The sequence below is a fragment of the Genypterus blacodes genome, unplaced genomic scaffold, assembly GCF_046128005.1.
Source record: "Genypterus blacodes isolate CSIRO-AG114 ecotype Tasmania unplaced genomic scaffold, CSIRO-AGI_Gbla_v1 ptg000021l_1, whole genome shotgun sequence".
Classification (NCBI taxonomy): domain Eukaryota; kingdom Metazoa; phylum Chordata; class Actinopteri; order Ophidiiformes; family Ophidiidae; genus Genypterus; species Genypterus blacodes.
In genome coordinates, this window is record NW_027466834.1 from 2,874,616 (window position 1) to 2,893,946 (window position 19,331).

At 41.0% G+C, this 19,331-nt stretch overlaps 1 protein-coding gene across 3 annotated transcripts in view; it reads left to right on the forward strand.

Moving 5' to 3' along the window:
* The first annotated feature begins 461 nt into the window (after positions 1–461).
* Positions 462–19,331, forward strand: part of LOC142991766 (guanine nucleotide-binding protein G(o) subunit alpha) — a 73,387-nt gene continuing 54,517 nt past the window's right edge. For 2 of the 3 annotated variants that reach the window (XM_076141881.1, XM_076141880.1), the window contains exons 1-3: positions 462–1,146; positions 1,951–1,993; positions 18,175–18,316. In XM_076141881.1, coding sequence (XP_075997996.1) covers positions 1,029–1,146; positions 1,951–1,993; positions 18,175–18,316 — 303 coding nt within the window. In that variant the 5' untranslated portion in view covers positions 462–1,028. The remainder of the gene's footprint in view (positions 1,147–1,950; positions 1,994–18,174; positions 18,317–19,331) is intronic. The other variant, XM_076141879.1, reaches the window with a different exon arrangement.

Below are 19,331 nucleotides of genomic sequence, written 5' to 3' on the forward strand. Positions count from 1 at the left end.
ATTTTTAAAGTCAGGTTTAGGCAATTGGAAAAAGGCATTCCTTCATAATGCAAAACAATTTAAACTATATATGTGGTCATCAGGCCTCAGAAATAAGCAGCAGAGAAACTTACATTTCATTAAGAATAACACAAATATTATATTGTCCACTTCCAAAGTAATGGACATGATTTAACTGTTATTGTAGTTTGTTTTTTTTATTGTTGTTACATGTACATATGCTAACCAAGTTTCAACTAACAGCAAATAAGGGACTATAATAGAAGAAATCAATTCAAAAGATAAAAATTCAAATTGATAGTGTTTTATGTCATCTTTTTAAACGTGGTTTCTCTTAGAACGGTACCGTGCACACAACGGTGCACCACCAGGCTGCGCCACACACTCTCTCTCTGTCTCTTTCTCTCTCTCTCTCTTTTCGAACCCTTCTGACGTCAGTGACGTGCAAAGCGAACGAACTAACGGAGGCGCGCGCGAGCCCGCACCGGAGTCACCGGGAGGCAGTAGCGTTATAGAACGAGTCCGCGCCAGCCAGCCGCCCCGGAGGAGCTAACACGGAGGAAGGTCCGCTGTGGAAGCAAACGATGCGAGCCTTGTTCACTGCCGCCTAGTAACGAAGACAAAAAGCCACACAGAAACACACACGAGTGGAGAAGAAGAGAACCGCTACCGTGATTTACTGACAAGAAGAAGGAGGACGGACGGACCGACGGATACCGAGACCAACAATTGCGGAGGCTACACCCTGTGGTGTTTGGGCTCTGGATCAAAAAGATTGGATCCTTCATTTGAATGATTTAACGGCACCGTACGTGTGTCGAGAGAGGGAGCGAAAGAGAGAGGGATAGAAGGATAGAAGGCATATCGCAGAAAAAAGGAAGGAAATAAATCAACCAAGAAAGAAAAAAAAGGAGGATTTGCCAACAGCTGTATTTGGCCGCACGAGTCCTTTTCTCCATCAAGCCTTTGGTGCCGTTTTTTCCGTGGATCCCGGTACCCGTTACGCTATCAAGCTGTGTTCTCTAACCATGGGATGTACTCTGAGCGCAGAGGAGAGGGCAGCTCTGGACCGGAGCAAAGCCATCGAGAAGAACCTCAAGGAAGACGGAATGACCGCGGCCAAAGATGTTAAACTACTGCTGCTCGGTAAGAGACGCCGGTTCAATTCCCTACCGTAGGCCTTAATACAAGCCCGAATGTGTGGCGAAACGCTGGGGGTATTGAATGTGGGTAATGAGGGAACAAAAAAACGTTTTATGAATCAAAATTTTATGGCCACAGAGGTAATGATTCGCTTTTTCTCCCTTCTTAACACACCCTGTTTTTTTCCGTACATTACACCCATTTGACGCCACCTGCTATCATATATTAGCCTTTTAACATGATGTTGGACATTAGCTGTATGCCAGGTGAGTTAAATTTCCAATTCAATCCGTTTAGGTAAAAGGTGGGAATAGGCTGCAACACATAACTTGAGTGTAACTGCAGAGGAAAATGGCTGTATGCAGCAATGGTGGCCAAGCAGTCAGTGTTTGTTCATGAATTGGAAGTGTTGGAGATTGATTCATTGATTTCCTTCTTGGAAATTTAGCCTGTAAGTACAACTACATGACGGGATTAAGTTACAAGATGGAGGAGAAGGGAGAGGAGAGAGACATATGATAAGGGAGGGAGGATGCACGGCCACTTTCTCCATCTTTTCACCTCCACCCCACACTGCTGTCCTCATTCACTTAGGTTTAAAAGAAGATGATTCTTTCTCTCTCTCTCTCTCTCTCTCTCTCTCTCTCTCTCTCTCTCTCTCTCTCATTTCCCACCTTCCCCCCTCTCTTCTTCCCCTTGTCTTCCTCTGGCCTTGTCTACCTCTCGCACTCTCACACATACACACATGAACACACACACAAACCATACACCCTGTTTATGTTGTGTTCTTGTCTCGTTCTCCCTCAGGGGCTGGAGAGTCAGGGAAAAGCACCATCGTCAAACAGATGAAGTAAGTGTCTAATAACCACGGTCTAATAACCCTGTAGAGTGTGTGTGTTCCTTTCTCACTCACCGGCTGTCTTTCACACACACACACACACACACACACACACACACACACACACTTGGCTGAGGGAAAGTAATGTACTTTGATTGCATTTTTACTATGAGAAAATGGGACATAAATAACAACTGTGGCCACAGATTGAATCATTTTACCCCCCAATCATCACTCTTTCAGCTTCTGTCAAACATGTGATGTTGCTCTATGGGTGTGACGATGTACCAGCATGGGTGTGGAAACAATTTAAAGCAGGTGCAGTGATTGATTGTTGTGTGTTCATTGAGTCTGTATAAATGAGCTGCAGAGCATTTCACATGCATCAACTGCTCTGTTATTGTCTACTTAAACAAACCTTCACTTCCATTATTTTTGATTGTGTTAGCTCCCCTGCATTATCTTGCATTAGTGAGATGGTAAGGATCTTAAGTGTGGTCAACTCGCCAGAACTCATCAATATAACAAATTTGATTCAGCATGTTGAGGTCAATTTAAACTGATTTTCCAATAGCACTAACGCAGTGCTCTCCATAATATGGTTAGAGAGGTTTTGATCAGGAGAAATCTGTTTGACTGACATACCGCAGTTGTAGAATATGAATGTCTCGTGGACAGTAAACAGCACAGACCTACTTTAATCTCCATCGTCAAGGATTCAAGAATTACATCAAGTCATAAAGCTGCTCGTCATTTGTTTTCCACTGTAACGGTGCTGAATTTATATTTGTTTTTCCATTAAAATATATATGGAGGTCCTTTGGTCAATTCAAGCTGTGACCCTTGAGTTCAATGTAGTCTTATGCAATGTAATTTTATGCCTGTAAATCTGTTACATCATTTAAACAAAAAAGTTTTTTGTAAAGACACCATAGATTGCCCTCGGCCACCCCATATATGATTATGTAAATACCATGCAGCTTGTTGGCCGTGTCCCTTTCTATTCAGGCTTACTTAATTACAGAGGTCAGGCGGGATAATGAAGCTCCGTTGAACCACTACAGTCGTCTTGGTTTGACTTTATGTATGTGGGTTTACATCACGGACTCCCATCTAGGACAGGTTGGTAAAATACTCCTGACAAGAGCATATCAGTTATGGGCTTCTGCTTTCGTATTTATTATATTAGTTACAATAATCCAATATTCTTCACACAAGGTTTACTACAGTTATTTTTGTAGGGCCTGATGTAGGCTGGTGCAGCCCCACCCCCTCCTCCCGCCTCTCTCTGTCTCTCACTCATGTTATCTGTTCATCTTTAATCCCGCCATGACATATGTTTTTTCTTTGACCTCCTCTGCTGTGTCATTTTACAGACAGCTGTGAGTGTTTTAGTCGATAATAGGCTCTGAATGTGGTCCTATAGTGACATATCGCATGAAGGCATGATTCACTGAAATGGGCCTGATTTTCAGCTGCTGATAGTCACTCCAGCAGCACATCTATCTATCTATCTATCTATCTATCTATCTATCTATCTATCTATCTATCTATCTATCTATCTATCTATCTATCTATCTATCTATCTATCTATCTATCTATCTACACACCCATATCTCTCTCACTCTCTCTCCCTATCTATCTACACACCCATATATACTGTATATTTTATTAAATCAATAAGACAATATATACAATCAACGAGACAAAGGGACAAAGGACAAACAAAGCATTCAGGGCCAACGGGTTTCTTCACCGGATGCATTTTTGTGGTGTGAAAATAACCAATGTAAGAGCTGCCTTTGAATTTTCACAAATGTCGTTTCCCAATAACAATAAATGGCTCAATTAAAGCCAAAGCATTGTATCATGTTACTGTATTAATAATGGTTAATATAAGTCAGAGGAGAGGAAAACCCCTAATGCATTGACTTTTACAGAACTCCGAACAGCTGAGGCATGTTCAAGAGACCAGTTGTGTAGTGTACTGTCTTCACGAAGATGGAGAGATGAGTAGATTAGATTAAAATGGTGTGTATGTTGAGCTGTAGTGTGTGTTGCCACTGTGTATGTGATTCCAGTAAGCAGAAATATGAGTCTATTATTGCTTTTATATGATATGATGGTGAAAAATACTGGCCATGTGGCCACCATTAAAAAATGCTAGATAAACTATCAATTCTGTGCTACGTTTCACATTTCTTAGCTTTCAAAAGGTACTTTGGATAAAAAATTGGACCAACGAGAACATGTTGTGTCTGCCAAAGGTCTGTCAGTTCTCTTTTGAAACTGAGATTATTGGTTTCTGACATGATACAGTCAATGTTACAACGACTCATGATGAAGAAGCGATAACATCTCTGTGGGGAGTGCAGGCGCCGTTTTGTGATTTTGTGTGTATGTGTGTGTGGCGAAGAGGAGAGAGAAACAAATAGCGAGAAGGATCTGGGTCTGACAATTAGCTTTATTCCCAGATGTGTATGGATGAGTGAGTTATCAAAGTGTAAAGTGACAGCAGTGTGCCTAACAGTGTGTCATAAAAGAGAAAAGAGATGGAAGGAGTGAAGTAAGACATGTATGACGGTGTGGAGAAAGAGGAGATAAAGTCAAAGATGGTGACAGCTGTGGAGGCAGTGGTCACACAGTTGTGTAGTGATTGGATTGTTCGCTTATGTGTGCACATACTGTACAGGCTTGCCTATCTCTACGAGATATGTAGACTACGTGGTATGTAGACTCAGCTACCCAAGGGAGTTGGTCATGTGTGAATAACATATCTCTATCTTACCCGAGGAGTGTGTGTGTGTGTCTGTGTGTGCATGCGTGCGTGTGTGTGTGTGTGTGTGTGTGTGTGTGTGTGTGTGTGTGTGTGTGTGTATGCGCGAGAAACACCATCTGTTTGTGGAGACTGTGTATGTTTAGACGTGTGTGAAGGTTCTCTTGCTGCCCAGCTGGCAACTATATCCCCTGAACAGTGTGTGAGTGTGTTTGAAAAATTATTCAATAATATTTTTAAAATTTCCTCAGAAAAACGGACCAAAGAGGCCATTGCCAGCACGCACACATACAAATGTGTAGAGAACACATATAAGGACCTGTGTTGTGGTGGGTTGTTGTTCATGTTCTGCTGGCTGGTATTGTGCAAAGACAACACTCAAACTGTGAAAGTGTGATCATGAGGGAAAGCAACCGAAACCATGATCATTCATGGTAAATGAGCTTGACAACAAAATTATTCCCAAATTAGTTCAATTAGATTTTATTTGCCCTGAAGAAACTGGTAGTGTTAGTATTTATGAAAAGCAAACCCAATTTATCAATTTTCCTCCATAGTTTTCTCCTTTTAGTTCCCCTTGCTTTATCTTACTGTACAGCAGGGGTGGGCAAACTATGGCCCGCAGGCCACATGCGGCCTGCTGCGCCTTTTAATGTGGCCCGTCAAATATTGGTACAAATATGGACGGATCGACCGAATTTAACAGGTTAAAATACCGGCCTGCTTTAACGGATCCGGGTTAGGTGAAAAGAGGAGAACTGTAATGTAATTTTCCTACATTGGGTGCGCTCCCAACCCGGGCTCACGTGTTTAAATGGGGAATAAACTTGCCATTCTGTATGAAAATGAAAGGAAAGGACATAAAGTGTATTCAGTGAGCATTTGGTGAATGTATGCAAGAGCTTTTAGAGGTAATTTATGTAAGTTCACACTGGCCCGGCCCGATTGTCAAATTTAAAAATCATTGTGGCCTCTGAGTCAAAAAGTTTGCCCACCCCTTCTCTACAGTATGTGGGTTTGTGGTGACATGATTTGAGGTGACTGGCCGAAGGGAGAACAAACGTCCATCCCTGACGGCTGCATTGCTTCCCACAGGCTGCTCAAATCACGTGTGTGACTTTCTCTAGAACAGGAGATAATTGCGTTTAAGCTTCAGAAGAGGCGACTAAAAAAGGGGAGGGAAGGGATATGGTGAAAAAGGTGGTCTTGTTTTTTAAAGTATGGAACAGATAGAGGATAAAAGGGAGTAAGAAGGGAGTTACAGATGGTGTCTATCGAAGAAGAAAGAGAGAGTCTTTCGCAGAACAGGAATAAAAATGCCTAATGGGTCTAGTAGACTGGAAATGAGTGAAAGGAAAAGTAGGAGGGTTAAGTAAGTATGGGAGGATGAGGAGTTTCAGGATAAAGGAGTGAGGGATGATGACGTGAAGCGTGAAGGAGATTAAGAAGCAGCAGAATAGATGTATACATGATAAACTTTTTAATGGAAGGTGGTGAAGTGCTGTAGGCGTGTGAAAAGAAGAGGAGAGGAGAGAAGAGGTTAAAATGAGGTCTGAGGAGGGCAGAAGGGTGTGAATAGGTTTGAGAGATCGGAGGAGGGGGAGCTCATTCATTTTGAGTTAAAAGAGAGAGATTGGCAAGAGAACAAATTCTCACTTTTTAAAACAAGATAGGGGAAGTGAAAAGCGAGAAGAGGATGTCTGTGACAGGCAGACAAAGAGCAGAGGGCTTTTCCATGCTTAGACTCAGTTCTCCTTTATAATTATTAGCCTCCTTTTCCTGGAAAGGATAGAGAGAATGAGAGAAAGAAGGGGGGTTGTTGCACCAACTCAGTGTGTAACTGGTGATCATAAAAAGTCAACCAGATGGGCGTGCACATCAGCGGAATGATTCAATTGGCTGCCTAAGTGAATTGTAAAAAGCTGCAAGGTCTGAACAAACTCCAACCTGCTTTGCCTCTGGAGAGCTGTATGGCTTATGCAGCCTCCTCCCCCTTCCTCGCTCATAAAAACACACCCCTTCAACCTGAGCTCTCAATATTTCATTTACAGTACTATGCCCTCCTTGTGTGTACAATGACATGTAGCACAGGCAAGCTAAGCATGCATTGGCTATTCTGATGACAGTTTGAACTATTTGTTTTTTTAATTTTTGTCATTGTCCATGTCCATCTGTGTATGTCTATTCGATAATGTAGACATAACCATCGGTTTTCTGCCAATTGTTCACAGAAGATTGTATGAAGAGATTGTGATGTAAATCAATCATAAAAGCTAAGCTTTGGTACAAGCTTGTTATTGTAATTTATTTTAAATCTATATTTCTGCACCTGCTTGAATGTGTTTGCTCTCTATCTTGTTACTCCTAATCACTTGTGGCAAATCATGGCGGTGATAGCAGTAATTTCATAGGTTTGTAAAGTTAATGTGTATCAATATGAAGATTTAGGGCCAGATAGGACTGATTTCCTACTCTGAATTGATTAATATATTCCAGCTCAGGTCAGTTTAAGTCTTTGTGTGTATCTCTCTGTGTGTGTAGTTCATGTGCTAATCAGGGGTTCTCATAAAAACAAAGACCTTTTGTATGAGGGAATTCTGTGTGTGTGTGTGTGTGTGTGTGTGTGTGTGTGTGTGTGTGTGTGTGTGTGTGTGTGTGTGTGTGTGTGTGTGTGTGTGCGCGTTCGTGCGTGCGTGCCTGTGTGCGTGCGTGTGTGCGTGCGTGCCCGGTGTTAGACCTACTTTGATAGATTTCATGTCAGTTCAGTGCACTGGGAGACAATAGAGTCTTGTTACAGTGACCACACTCAGCTGATATGCTGTCAGCTGATGATTGTAGCAGGAAGAGTTCATGTTTGAAGCTGTGCTTGTGTTTTTGGGGTATTTGTATCACACCCAAGAAGATACAGCATCATTGCAATGTAGTACAATGATTCCTCAATTTTATTTTATTTTTCACTTTGGCCAATACAGGTAGTCGTAGTTTCAGTTTCAGTAGTCCTCCATTTTTAAAAATAGCTAACTTCTTTAAGTGTGCTGTTGCTGTCCACATTCAAGGTGCGGGTACTCATTTACAGCAAGTCTGATTCAAAATAACAAGTGTAAGGAGAGCTGACATTTCCAACACAATGCATCGGCATGTGGTTGGATTACGTTCTGAAAATGAAGTGTTGCAATTTTGCAGCAGCATACAGTTGCGTGTAGATTAGTACTTCTGTTGTGCTGTGTGGACTCCTTACAATCTCCACATAAGTGTTACCGTGATTATGCAATGACATGGTTCCAGACAAAAAAGTGAGGGGAACATTTAACCATCTTAACCCTGGTTGTCAGGCATGCAGCCAGTTTTATCAGCCACTAAGAAAAGGTTATATGCCACAAAATCTGCCAAATGAAAACTGAAATTTAAGGTTTCAGATCAAAGCCTTTGGTGTGACCTAATGTGCAGCTGTTGTTACCCAACTGTGAATTAGGAAGCGTCAGTGCCACTGTCAGCCAAGGCTTTATGTGTGTGTGTGTGTGTGTGTGTGTGTGTGTGTGTGTGTGTGTGTGTGTGTGTGTGTGTTTGTGTGCGTGTGTGTGTGTGTTAACCAGTCACTGGGGAGGGAGAAAGGGTGTGTTTTGCGTCAACTCTTTGTGTTTTTAATTAATAGTTACCTCCAAATGAAGTCAAGAAAGTAAAAAAGGTGGAGAGGAGTAAGTAAGAGGGGAGAACGGGGTGTGAAGAGGAGAAAAAGAAGATGGCAGTGAGAGAGGAGACTGATAGTGAGAGAAAACTAGGTTACCTGATAGAAGTGCACAGAGAGGAGTGAGGGATGAAAGAGGACTTGGCAGAGGAGGGATATAGAGATAACATGTGACAGTGAAACAGAAAGATAATGGCAGACAGATTTAATGAGGTCTTCCCAGATGTAATGCTGAACTGTAATTATTCTGCTCTCTAGTCTGCCTGCATGTACACACACACACACACACACACACGTGTGTGCACGTTCCTAATATCCGCTCCAAATGAGTGTGAAGCAGACAGTATACCTTGGCACAAGCGCTCTCCATCGGCATAAAACCAAACCCGAAGTCTGGAGCAACCCCCACCCCCAGCCATCAGCACAGGATACAATGTCAACCCTAACAATGAAACGAGAATCTAAATTTAAGTTTTTCCCCCTTATTTTTACGTTTAACAAAATATACAAATTAAGAAAATGGAGAAATAAAACAATTGAGTTTTGAATAGATCAATGTATAAAAACGAAAAAAAATTAACTACACAATATGTATGTTGTTTTTACAGTATTTTAATGTGATGTTCATAATTGACCCAATGTGAAAGTGGTGTGGAATGGTGGAGACTGCGGTTGTAAGACATTATTAACGAGGAAGTCAGACAAATAGTGACTATAATGTGTACTTTTGATATTTCAGAGTATATGTGCCCATGTAGAGCCTGGGAGATGAGGCAGTGTACTGTCTATGTTGTTAAATGGATATTATCATTATGTACAGGTGAACAGGTTTTTCTCCTGTGTTTGATCTTTTTGAACTGCTACAATTTATACCTTGTGTCTCTTATATGTCCATGTGGGTTGGACATTATTTGTGCATGACACAATGAAAAATCAGAAACCAAATGAGTCAGACATGAGTGTCAGTGTCCTCAGGATGCTGTTGCTTGACCTCAAGGTGTGAGGGTAAATGATTGGAGCCAAGCGACAGAGCAGCTGGTGCCTCCTCTCACATGTGTGTGCATGTGAGCGTGGGTGCGAGTCAGGGTGAGGGCTGTGTTATGGACACCTTAGGTTATTAATAGCCCTTTTTTTAGATTCTCTCACTTGTCTTTTGTTCTCTATCACCCATTATCACCCATCACATTTTTATCACCTCTTTCTCCTCCACTCTCTTGCACTTGCTCTATCTCTCCCACAGACACTCAGGCACACATGATCACACACGCACAGTGAAAGTAACCCTGTCTGGCAGTGACAGGACCAGCTCAGTGTGCACTTTGTCTCGACTAAGAGCTCTGTCGGCGTAGACCACAAGGACGATGCACGAATACAGCATAGCGATAAAGAACCCATCACTGTGTTGTGGGTGTGCGTGCATGTGTGTGTGTGTATGTTTGTGTCAGCACAAACAGTGGTATCCAGCAACAATGCAGAGATAAAGACCTAACTGCACAATGTGGTTTGTATGGCTTTTTGCTTGTCTGTGTTCACATGAGCAGGTGTGAGGTTAAAATACGAGTGTGGGGAATAATGAGAGACAGAGAGTAGAGATGGCATGTTGTGTGCTCAGTGTGTGTGTGTGAAGCACATAATCTCAAATGAGCCATCAAGGTCCTCTCTGTTTAATGCCTTTTCTTTACCATAGCAGCTTCTGATGATATTAGGTATCTACAGTATCTATATGAGCAGTGTTCAGGTGATACGCTTGTTAATTTAAGCAGTAATGTGAAATTCTGTGGCAGTTCAAGTAATGGCTCTACATTTTTCTGAGAAAGTGTAAATATCTGTCTCTGTTTCATTAGCCCTTAAACTCAAATACTTGAAGTCAACAACATTCTCTATCTCTCATCCCCTGTTGGACACGATGCTTGTTCATGATGCTTGGACAGATGTTGGTGATGATGATGGTGTTTGTTAGATGTTTAGCAGTATTTGCATTAAGGCTGCACCTAACGATTATTTTAGAGATTATTTTTTCGATGAGTCGATTAATCTATAGATTATATTTATTATGCAATATAACAATTATTGATTATTAAATAAATATGTTTTATCTTATTGATATTTCAATATTTTCTTCAATAATCTTCTCTTGAAAACACAAATGTAACATAGATTTGCAATGCATTATTCCACAACTAGCCACCTTTTGACTGATAATCTCCGTTTTACAATCCAACATATTGCTTATTCAATTCAAGTAAAAGTGATCAAGTGCAATCTTCACGCAACAACAAAAATACATGAGACCTAGGTCAGTTTGTGCTGTGAACAGTCGGGCCAACGGGAGACGCAGGTCAGTTTGCGCTTCCACACGTCAGCCAGCAAAGAGCTGCATGCGCCCGCGAGCCACGTGTTCGCCACCCCTGTCCTAGTGTATCATGCTTGGTGGACGGGGACACAAAGTGCTGCCGCCTTGACAACGCGCTTCGCGATGCTTTCACTTTAGACCGTTGGCGACTTTTTTTCACCTCAGCTTGTTCTCTGGTATGGCGCGTCATCGCGCGGTTATGCAAATCGACGTATTTACTTAGTCGAGTAGTCGATTTAGGTCGACTCGTCACCCCACTCCTAATTTGCATTGACACCTAGTCCTGCTTTCCAAAATTCCTCCTCAAGTCTCACTAAGCTCTGCTGTGCTTCTTCTATCTCGTCTGAGATCAGAGCAATGTCTTAGGAAATATTTTGATGATCATCACTGGGACATTCTGAATGAAGTATCTTGATCATTCTGCCCTAGCGGAATGGGTCAAAATGCTTTCTTGAAGTCTATAAATATCATTACAGCAGGCAACCACGGACTTGATCAATCATTGTCGTCTCGTCTCTGAAGCCATTCCGCTTAAAACTTAATAGTGCAAACAAAGGTAGATAGATAAGATAGATAAAAGGTCACAAGAAATCGTAAGCGCATTTCCTTCCAAAACCAACAGCTAAGAGCATAACTAGAGCTAGAGTAGAAGTGCAATAAGTTAGGTACCATGATCAATGAGAAAAAAGGACAAATTAGAAAGGACAGATTAGAAAACAAATAAGTGCATCAGAAGAGCTAGGACAGAATAGGTGATGTCCTAAGAGGGCGGATCCGGGTAGTGTTTCTTGAAGAGATGGGTTTTCGGCCTGCATCAAAAGATGGGCAGCGACTCCGCTGTCCTGACATCAGTCGGGAGATCATTCCACCACTGAGGTACCAGAACAGTGAAAAGCTGTGACCGCGTCGATCGCAAGCAGGGGGCACTGAGTGCCGGGGCAGCCAGCCGCCTGGAGGCAGCAGAGTGAAGTGGTCGGAGGGGGGTGTAGGGCTTGACCATAGCCTGGAGGTATGAAGGAGCTGTTCCTTTCACTGCCCTGTAGGCTAGCACCAGAGTCTTAAACTGGATGCGAGCAGCTACAGGGAGCCAGTGTAGAGAACGGAGAAGGCTAGTTGTGTGGGAGAACTTGGGGAGGTTGAACACCAGACGAGCAGCAGCTTTCTAGACGAGCTCCAGAGGTCTGATGGCAGAAGCCGGGGTGCCAGCAAGGATGGAGTTGCAGTAGTCCAGGCGGGAGATGACAAGAGCCTGGATCAGCACCTGCGCTGCCTTGTCGGTGAGGAAGGGACGAATCCTCCGAAGCGATGTTTGCCGCGAACGACAGTTGGTCGTCCAGGGTCACACCCAGATTCCTCGCAGTCCGAGTAGACGTCACCACGGAGTCATCTATGGTGATGGCCAGGTCTCGGTGCGGGCAGCCCTTCCCCGGGAGAACCACCATCTCAGTCTTGTCCAGGTTGAGCTTCAGGTGGTGCTTCGACATCCACCCCGAGATGTCTGCCAGGCAAGCAGCGATCCGCGTCTCCACTTGGGTGTCAGAAGGAGGAAATGACAGGATCAGCTGGGTGTCATCAGCATAGCAGTGGTAGGAGAAGTTATGGGAGTGGATAACAGAACCAAGAGATGTTTTGTAGAGGGAGAAAAGAAGGCCCAAGACCGATCCTTGCAGAATCCCAGTGGTGAGCCTACGTGGCTTTGAAACAAGTCAGAACTTTGTGGATCAAAAAGATCAAAAAGAACTGTCGACCTTTGACCTTGGACCACTGGTTTTAGACATATTATATGTATTATATGTTTTAATGCTGTGATGACAGAATGTCAGGTTTTTGAAGATGGTGTAGCACCCCGTACACTCAAATCATTTAAAGATAGTTATTGATTGCTTACTTACATCTGTTGTCACACAGTTGCCATCCAAAATGGCAGCCAGATAGTGATATCATGGAATAATATCTCTGTTAAATTGCCCATATGTCTGTCTCTCTGTCCATCTGCCTGTCTCTGTGTGAAACTAAACTATGTTTCAGGTCACTGTGCAGATTCTGCCAAAGCTGCGGGAAATTATAAACACACACACATATGCACACACACTTACATATAGACACACACACTGCCTTCCCTTTGCTGACAGAAGGGTTTGGAGAATGGGTAATGAGAAAAGGTCCTCATGCATGAAAGCTTTAGTCAGCAGGCCCAGCCACCCTAAACACACACACACACACACACTAACACACGCATAGTCTTTAATGCAACACTTCTAATGACTCTTACTACTGTTACTGTAGCACTAACCTTGAATCTTATCATACAGATTGTTTTCTTTGGTCGATTTCTTGCTTTCGTCGATTTCTTGCTTTCTTTCTTTAATTCTTCCTTTCTTTTCACTTGACCTGTATTGCTGCAACTTTAAGATAGTAAGAAACACATACACAGAGAGAGAGACAACAAGCAATTTTCAAAAACATGACAGTAGTAATGATTATCAGCATTAGATTTATAGGATTTAATCAGGTACCCCGCATTATTGATTCATATTGTTTAGTTGTCTGAGGAAATAGGTCTATTGATGAGAACCAATTTAGATTTATAGCTCAACTATTTATAGTAATCATCACCAGATTTTAATTTGTGTCATCTTTTAAAAATAGCTGGCTAAGGAGCCAGCGTCTATGTCTCTTTATCTGAGGGAGTCTTTGGCACCGTGACTCTGAATAGTATAACATCCTGTAAAATGTATACCGATGAACTAAACACGTCACAACATTTACTTTAAAACCGTCTGGACAGGTGATGTATGGCCACTTATCCTTTTTCCTTTTCTTTCCAACTGGTATGTTATGAAACTATAAAAGATGAATCTAGCTCTGGCGTGACAACTTTAATTTAACACTCTTTATCTGCAGAGACTGAAATATTCAATTAAGGGTTGTCCTCATTTCACCTCGTTGGTGGCAAGGAAAGAAAAAATAGAAAAAAGAATAAAAGTTTAGTTTACAAGTCATTCTTGCACAATTCATGGAGATGAGAGTAAGGGCTTTAAACAGTGTCTTCAGTATAGTATGCAGTATTAACTTTATTCATAATATAACGGCAAGAGGCTGTGCTTCATTATGGTGCCTTTTGGGTGAACATATAGTTTGACATTAAGATATTGAAAGTTATGAAGCAGAAGCAGTAGAAGTAGCAGAATCATTATGAAGCACTCGTGCTTTGGTCTATTTGTTATTATTGTTTGACAGGTCAGACCATCATAGTTAAGAAAAGAGTATATATCTAAGCTTTGGCTCCGTGGGAGAAAGACACTGATGTTAATATAAGTGTGGTGTATGAAGGACTGGCTTGAGGCCTGATTGATCTGAAACATTACACTGCCCAAGTCTACACTGTCCCCGAGACCACAGAAACTTAAACACACACACACTTTCCCATTGCATGAAGATGAACTCAGATGAAATTGTAGTTTTTGTCAGTCCAGGTGTGTGTTTGTGTGTGTGTGTGGCAGTGTGCAGCTTATTGTGGCTTATGGGATGCTAACAGTTCATTACTTACACATCCGGCAGACTCACAGCAAGATTAGTACTCCGTTTAGTGAGTTGGTGAAAACGTTAGTGAGTTTTGTTGCTCCTTTTGATTTGTTCCAGGGAGCCATAGCTACTCAACCATTTTTTTTAGTTAGTATTACAGGGGAGGTACTGTGGATGGTTTTCAATCTGCTGTTTGGTGCTTACACTTACAGTGTAAATAAATAGCCAAAGAGTTTTTTCTCTTTTAGCAGTATTTGAATTGGTCATTATTTTAAGCAGTGCCAAGAAACAATAAATAATTAAGCAAGACAAAAGAAAGGTAAATTGTATGACATATTCTGCGACACCAACCAGCCCGTTGGCTAAATTACATAATAGAATGGCCCTCAGGATGAAAACTTGTCACAAGAAGATAAGTTGTGTGTTTGGTTTGTACAAGGGATGAGGTCGTAGGGCTACAAAAAACATTTGTTCAAAGTTCAGTAATTGCTGGACTGTGAGAACCCATTAAAGGAACTATGTAGTTCCCATTTCAGTTAGTTTCCACTGCAGACGATAATGTGAGAAATTCTTCACTTTACACACAGACATCTGTTTCAGTAGTAGGTTTGCATGTCTCCAAACGTATTTATGAATGCATTTAATACACACTGTATAAAGATTTTGCAGTACACACCTTTTGTCTTTGGCTGCAGTCGTACTAAACAAAAAATCCTATGTATGCTGAGGTACTGCATCAGTACTATGATTTTCTATAATTAGTATTTAGATTTCCTGAATGTTTTTCATTCAGATAAAATCCTCAGGCTTTTTTATTAAATTATCCTTAATAGTTAAAAAATCATTTCTTGTAACTCCTCACAGTGAAATAAGATTTTCTAGGTACTGTTGGGTTCAGCCATTGTGTAGATATGTTACAATGGCTACATTTGTTTCTCAGTCCTTAAGGTTTGTTCCGTGAAGTTTTTAGTCAGATGTTAAGGTCAGCTGCTGTGTCTGAATATAGTTTTAACATGAGTCTCTCACTGCCTCTGGGTCCTGAACTTTCATCAAAGAGCTCCTTTTGAATGATGAAGGTTTTTGATTTGTGACATTCAGACTCTTTGGATTATTATGTTGAAATTGATTCAATGAAATTTTACCTTAACTCTTATTGTAATGTACGATTAACAGTAGTGTTTTGCATTTATGATACTTAAAGGTATTTTCAAGTGATTGCTTGAGTTGAAGACGTTTCCACAGGGTTATTTTTTCTACAGCCGCCAAAGCCTTCTCTGCCTGCACCAAAGTGAAATAATGAGAAATAAGGCAAAACATCTTAGATTATGTTCTTAACTCTTGGTGCAATGTCGTCCTCCAACCAACAGATGTTTGAACAAACACGGTTTTCACCTTGGAGAAGAGATGAAATGTTTGCTGCTCCTACTCGAACTCGACTATGAAACAAACTACGAAAACAAACCATGAATATGCTGATAATGTGTCGGCAACCACGAAAGTGTTTAGAATTTTGGTGGAATCAAGGCAACCAGCACTAATCATACGTGTACAGGTGCAATATCCAAACTAGTAGATGGCTGGGGTCAGCTGCAAGGGACCAATGATTAATATAATATGCTAAAGGTTTATTTTAATATTAATTATTAAAATTCTTAGATTACATGCTGTGAATTGTCCGCTAGCATAATGCTTAAACATGCAGCTACATTGGGCGATCAGATGAGACCCTGGACAGTCATACTGTATAACATCATCGATTATTCGTTGTCACCAGTTACCCAGGTGACTGCTGGATATCATGCTGTGGGAGATGAAGTTACGAGGTAAGCAGCCATCAGAGGCTCAAGTTGAGCAACGTAATGTCAAATGCTGGACCAGTGTAAGGGTTAAAGGGCTGAGCATTAGTAAGGTGAAAAGAAAGGTTGATCCGGTCAGTAGTAAGTGTTCTCAACTAACTTCACCTGGTAAGATAAAGGAAATGAATCCGACAAAAATAGGGTGATTGCATCCAAATTTAATTTTCAGTCAGGTAAACGCCCCATCAACCTGTTGTAATCACCTGGTGTAACACTTTTGATTTAAAAAAAACCGTCAAAGCCACATTTGGTGATACAATGAAATTCACACCAACAATTTGATTTGATTACTTTTAATATGAATTAACATTTCATGGTTCTTGGTTAAATATTCCTCATGAATGATTAAAACGAGTGTATGATATATTTTAGTATTCACAACATGAGTATTTTTCGGTGCTTTTCGTATTTCACATCATGAAAAAACAAAGGTTCCAGAAGAGCATTTTGATAAAGTGAAATGTTTATGTATTTTTGCTGTTGCAATTAAAATAGTCATACTAAATTATAAATTACCAATATGAAAAATTGAAGGCAGCCTCACTTTGGAGAACATAATTACTGAGCCAAAGCAGTGAAGCTGTTAGGCAGCAACAGGCAACAGGGCAGAATAATGGGGAAATAATGTAGATTTCTTTTATATATACAAACATTTGCAAAGTTTGATTTGAACATTTGGTGTTGATGAAAAAGTGCTTGAATGATTGACCCTAAATGCCTCTGTCATCCTATTTCGTCCTGTGCGGTCTGTCTCTGTTCCTGTCTGTCTGTCTGTTGTTGGTAGGGTAAAAGGCAGTGTGACATTTATAACAGCAGGATATGCTGCTTGTCGCACTGTGGACCTAAATGTCAGTTTAGCCTACTGGTGATGAATCGTCCCCTGCCTCCCCGTGCTCCACCCCACCCTATATTTACTCTCACACTCTCTCTCTCTCTCTCTTCCTTTTTTCCCCCTTCTTTCTATCTTTCCTTCTTTCTTTCCTTCTTTCTTTCTTTCTTTCTTTCTTTCTTTCTTTCTTTCTTTCTTTCTTTCTTTCTATTTATCTATCTATATATCTATCTATCTATCTATTTCACTGTATCATAGAGAAAGGACATGCAGGCATGAAGAAAAGTCTTTAGAGACGAACATGCTTGGCTAACACGCAAACATCTTCTTTTTTTTTCTCTCTTTGGCATATCATTGTCAACAGTACAAAGTTACACATTGCTGTATGTGTGAGAATGATTGCAAGAGATTGAACAAGATTCACATACAATGATGCAAAAGACAAGATTGAGTAAGATTTCAATATATCACTGTATATACACTGTATATGTATGTATATACACTGTATATATGTATACATAGTGTATGTGTGTGATGGTATGTCATAGTATTGTACAGTATGTATCTGGATAAAATGTATTTACTGTATACGGTAAAATGCAAGTGGAAAACGTCATAAAAAACATAAAAGTACAGTGCACATTGCTGGATTACACACCTGTTCTATCTATGAGATATTTGAATGATGGACGGTTTGTTCTCCCAACATTGGGCTGCACCCTTTGACCACCCTCTGCCATTGTAAAGCCACGATGGAGAACTGTGGCACTCACTGGAGGCAAACCCTAATGAATGTCACCAGCTGCCTTTTCCTCAATTATGACAGTATCATTTGTTTTTTTTGCTGAAATATACTGTACTTTATGTTCATACCATGAAGAAGAATATAATTCCTTTTATGAATTCAAAAAATTCTTGTTAACATTTATCTTATGTATAAAACATAGTCCAAAAGTATAAAATCGGATTGGAATGATTTTTCCTTTTTTGGGGTGTTGGAGTGTCAACATAGAAAGCTTACAAATTCTCCCAAAAAGTAGTTACAAAACTGAAGTCACTATTTTGCACCATGCCAGTTTAAATTTGTTCTTGTTTTGTATTGAGTGCTTGACCTACTCTCCTTAATGTGGACATAATTAAGCTATTTAAATGTGTTTGTGTGTGTTCAGGATCATCCACGAGGACGGTTTTTCTGGTGATGACGTAAAGCAGTACAAGCCTGTTGTTTACAGCAACACCATCCAATCTCTGGCTGCCATCGTTCGTGCCATGGATACACTGGGTTTGGAGTATGGAGACAAAGAGCGGAAGGTAAGCGTGCGTACACAAACCTCTGTACCAGAAATGAATTTTGTACAGTGACACAGAAACCTCGTCTGCACCTAAATGGGGTCATTTATATTCCTCACCATAACTGTGAGCTGGATAAATTCTGTACTTCAAGTGCTGAGTACAGCAAAGAATCAGTTGAATGTACTTAGTGCGCAGGTAAGTGATGGTCTTATAACCATCGCACCAACTTCCCACCTCTTCCAATAGCATGTGTCAGCCCTGCTGCAACAGGAGCCCCATGGAACTTGTTGGGACTCAACATTAATAACTGCTGCTTTTTCAACACGGGTCAACATTGCAAAACTTATTTGCCTTGATGATGCTTGCAAACTGGTACACCTCTTTCCATGGATTTTACATTACATACAAGTGTGTCTTGGATCTGTAAAAAGCCCTGACATTGAAGATTGATACAAACCATAGTTATCATTCCCCTGCAAACCATTTAATTTTGGGCGATGGGCAAATGGAGCTCTTGTTCCCAACTGGGCCGATACCTGAGTTTTGTTAGATCCCCAGGTGTCGTCTTTTTTATGTGCAAAGTCCCTTGAAATTTGGACGGACTTAAACCAGTAACAAAGTAGTAATTTACAAAAAATTAAACAGATTTCATAGGGCTCTCCAGATTAAAATATGAACAATTATAAATGTATTTCATGTAGTTCATCAGAAGACCTGTACTGTTAGAACTGTAACAGTGTAGACGCTACACTGTAGAGCTGTGCAGCCAATGTGCCAGGCTCACCATCCAGTGACAGAGCCTCCTGCCACTGACAGCACAGCAGCTTTGACACGAGGCAATAAGCTTTCAGGCAGATGGGCAGAGGTGAAAAGAAGCTCAGCTGGGTGTTTCTGTATTTATCTTTCACCCCTAACAAGTATTTGTTAACATTTTAAGCAGAAACTAGAACTACACTACAGAACCACTACAGTGATATCATTATATTTAATTTTGCAAATACCTTATTCAGTGTTTTCTGAGAACCCACGTTGG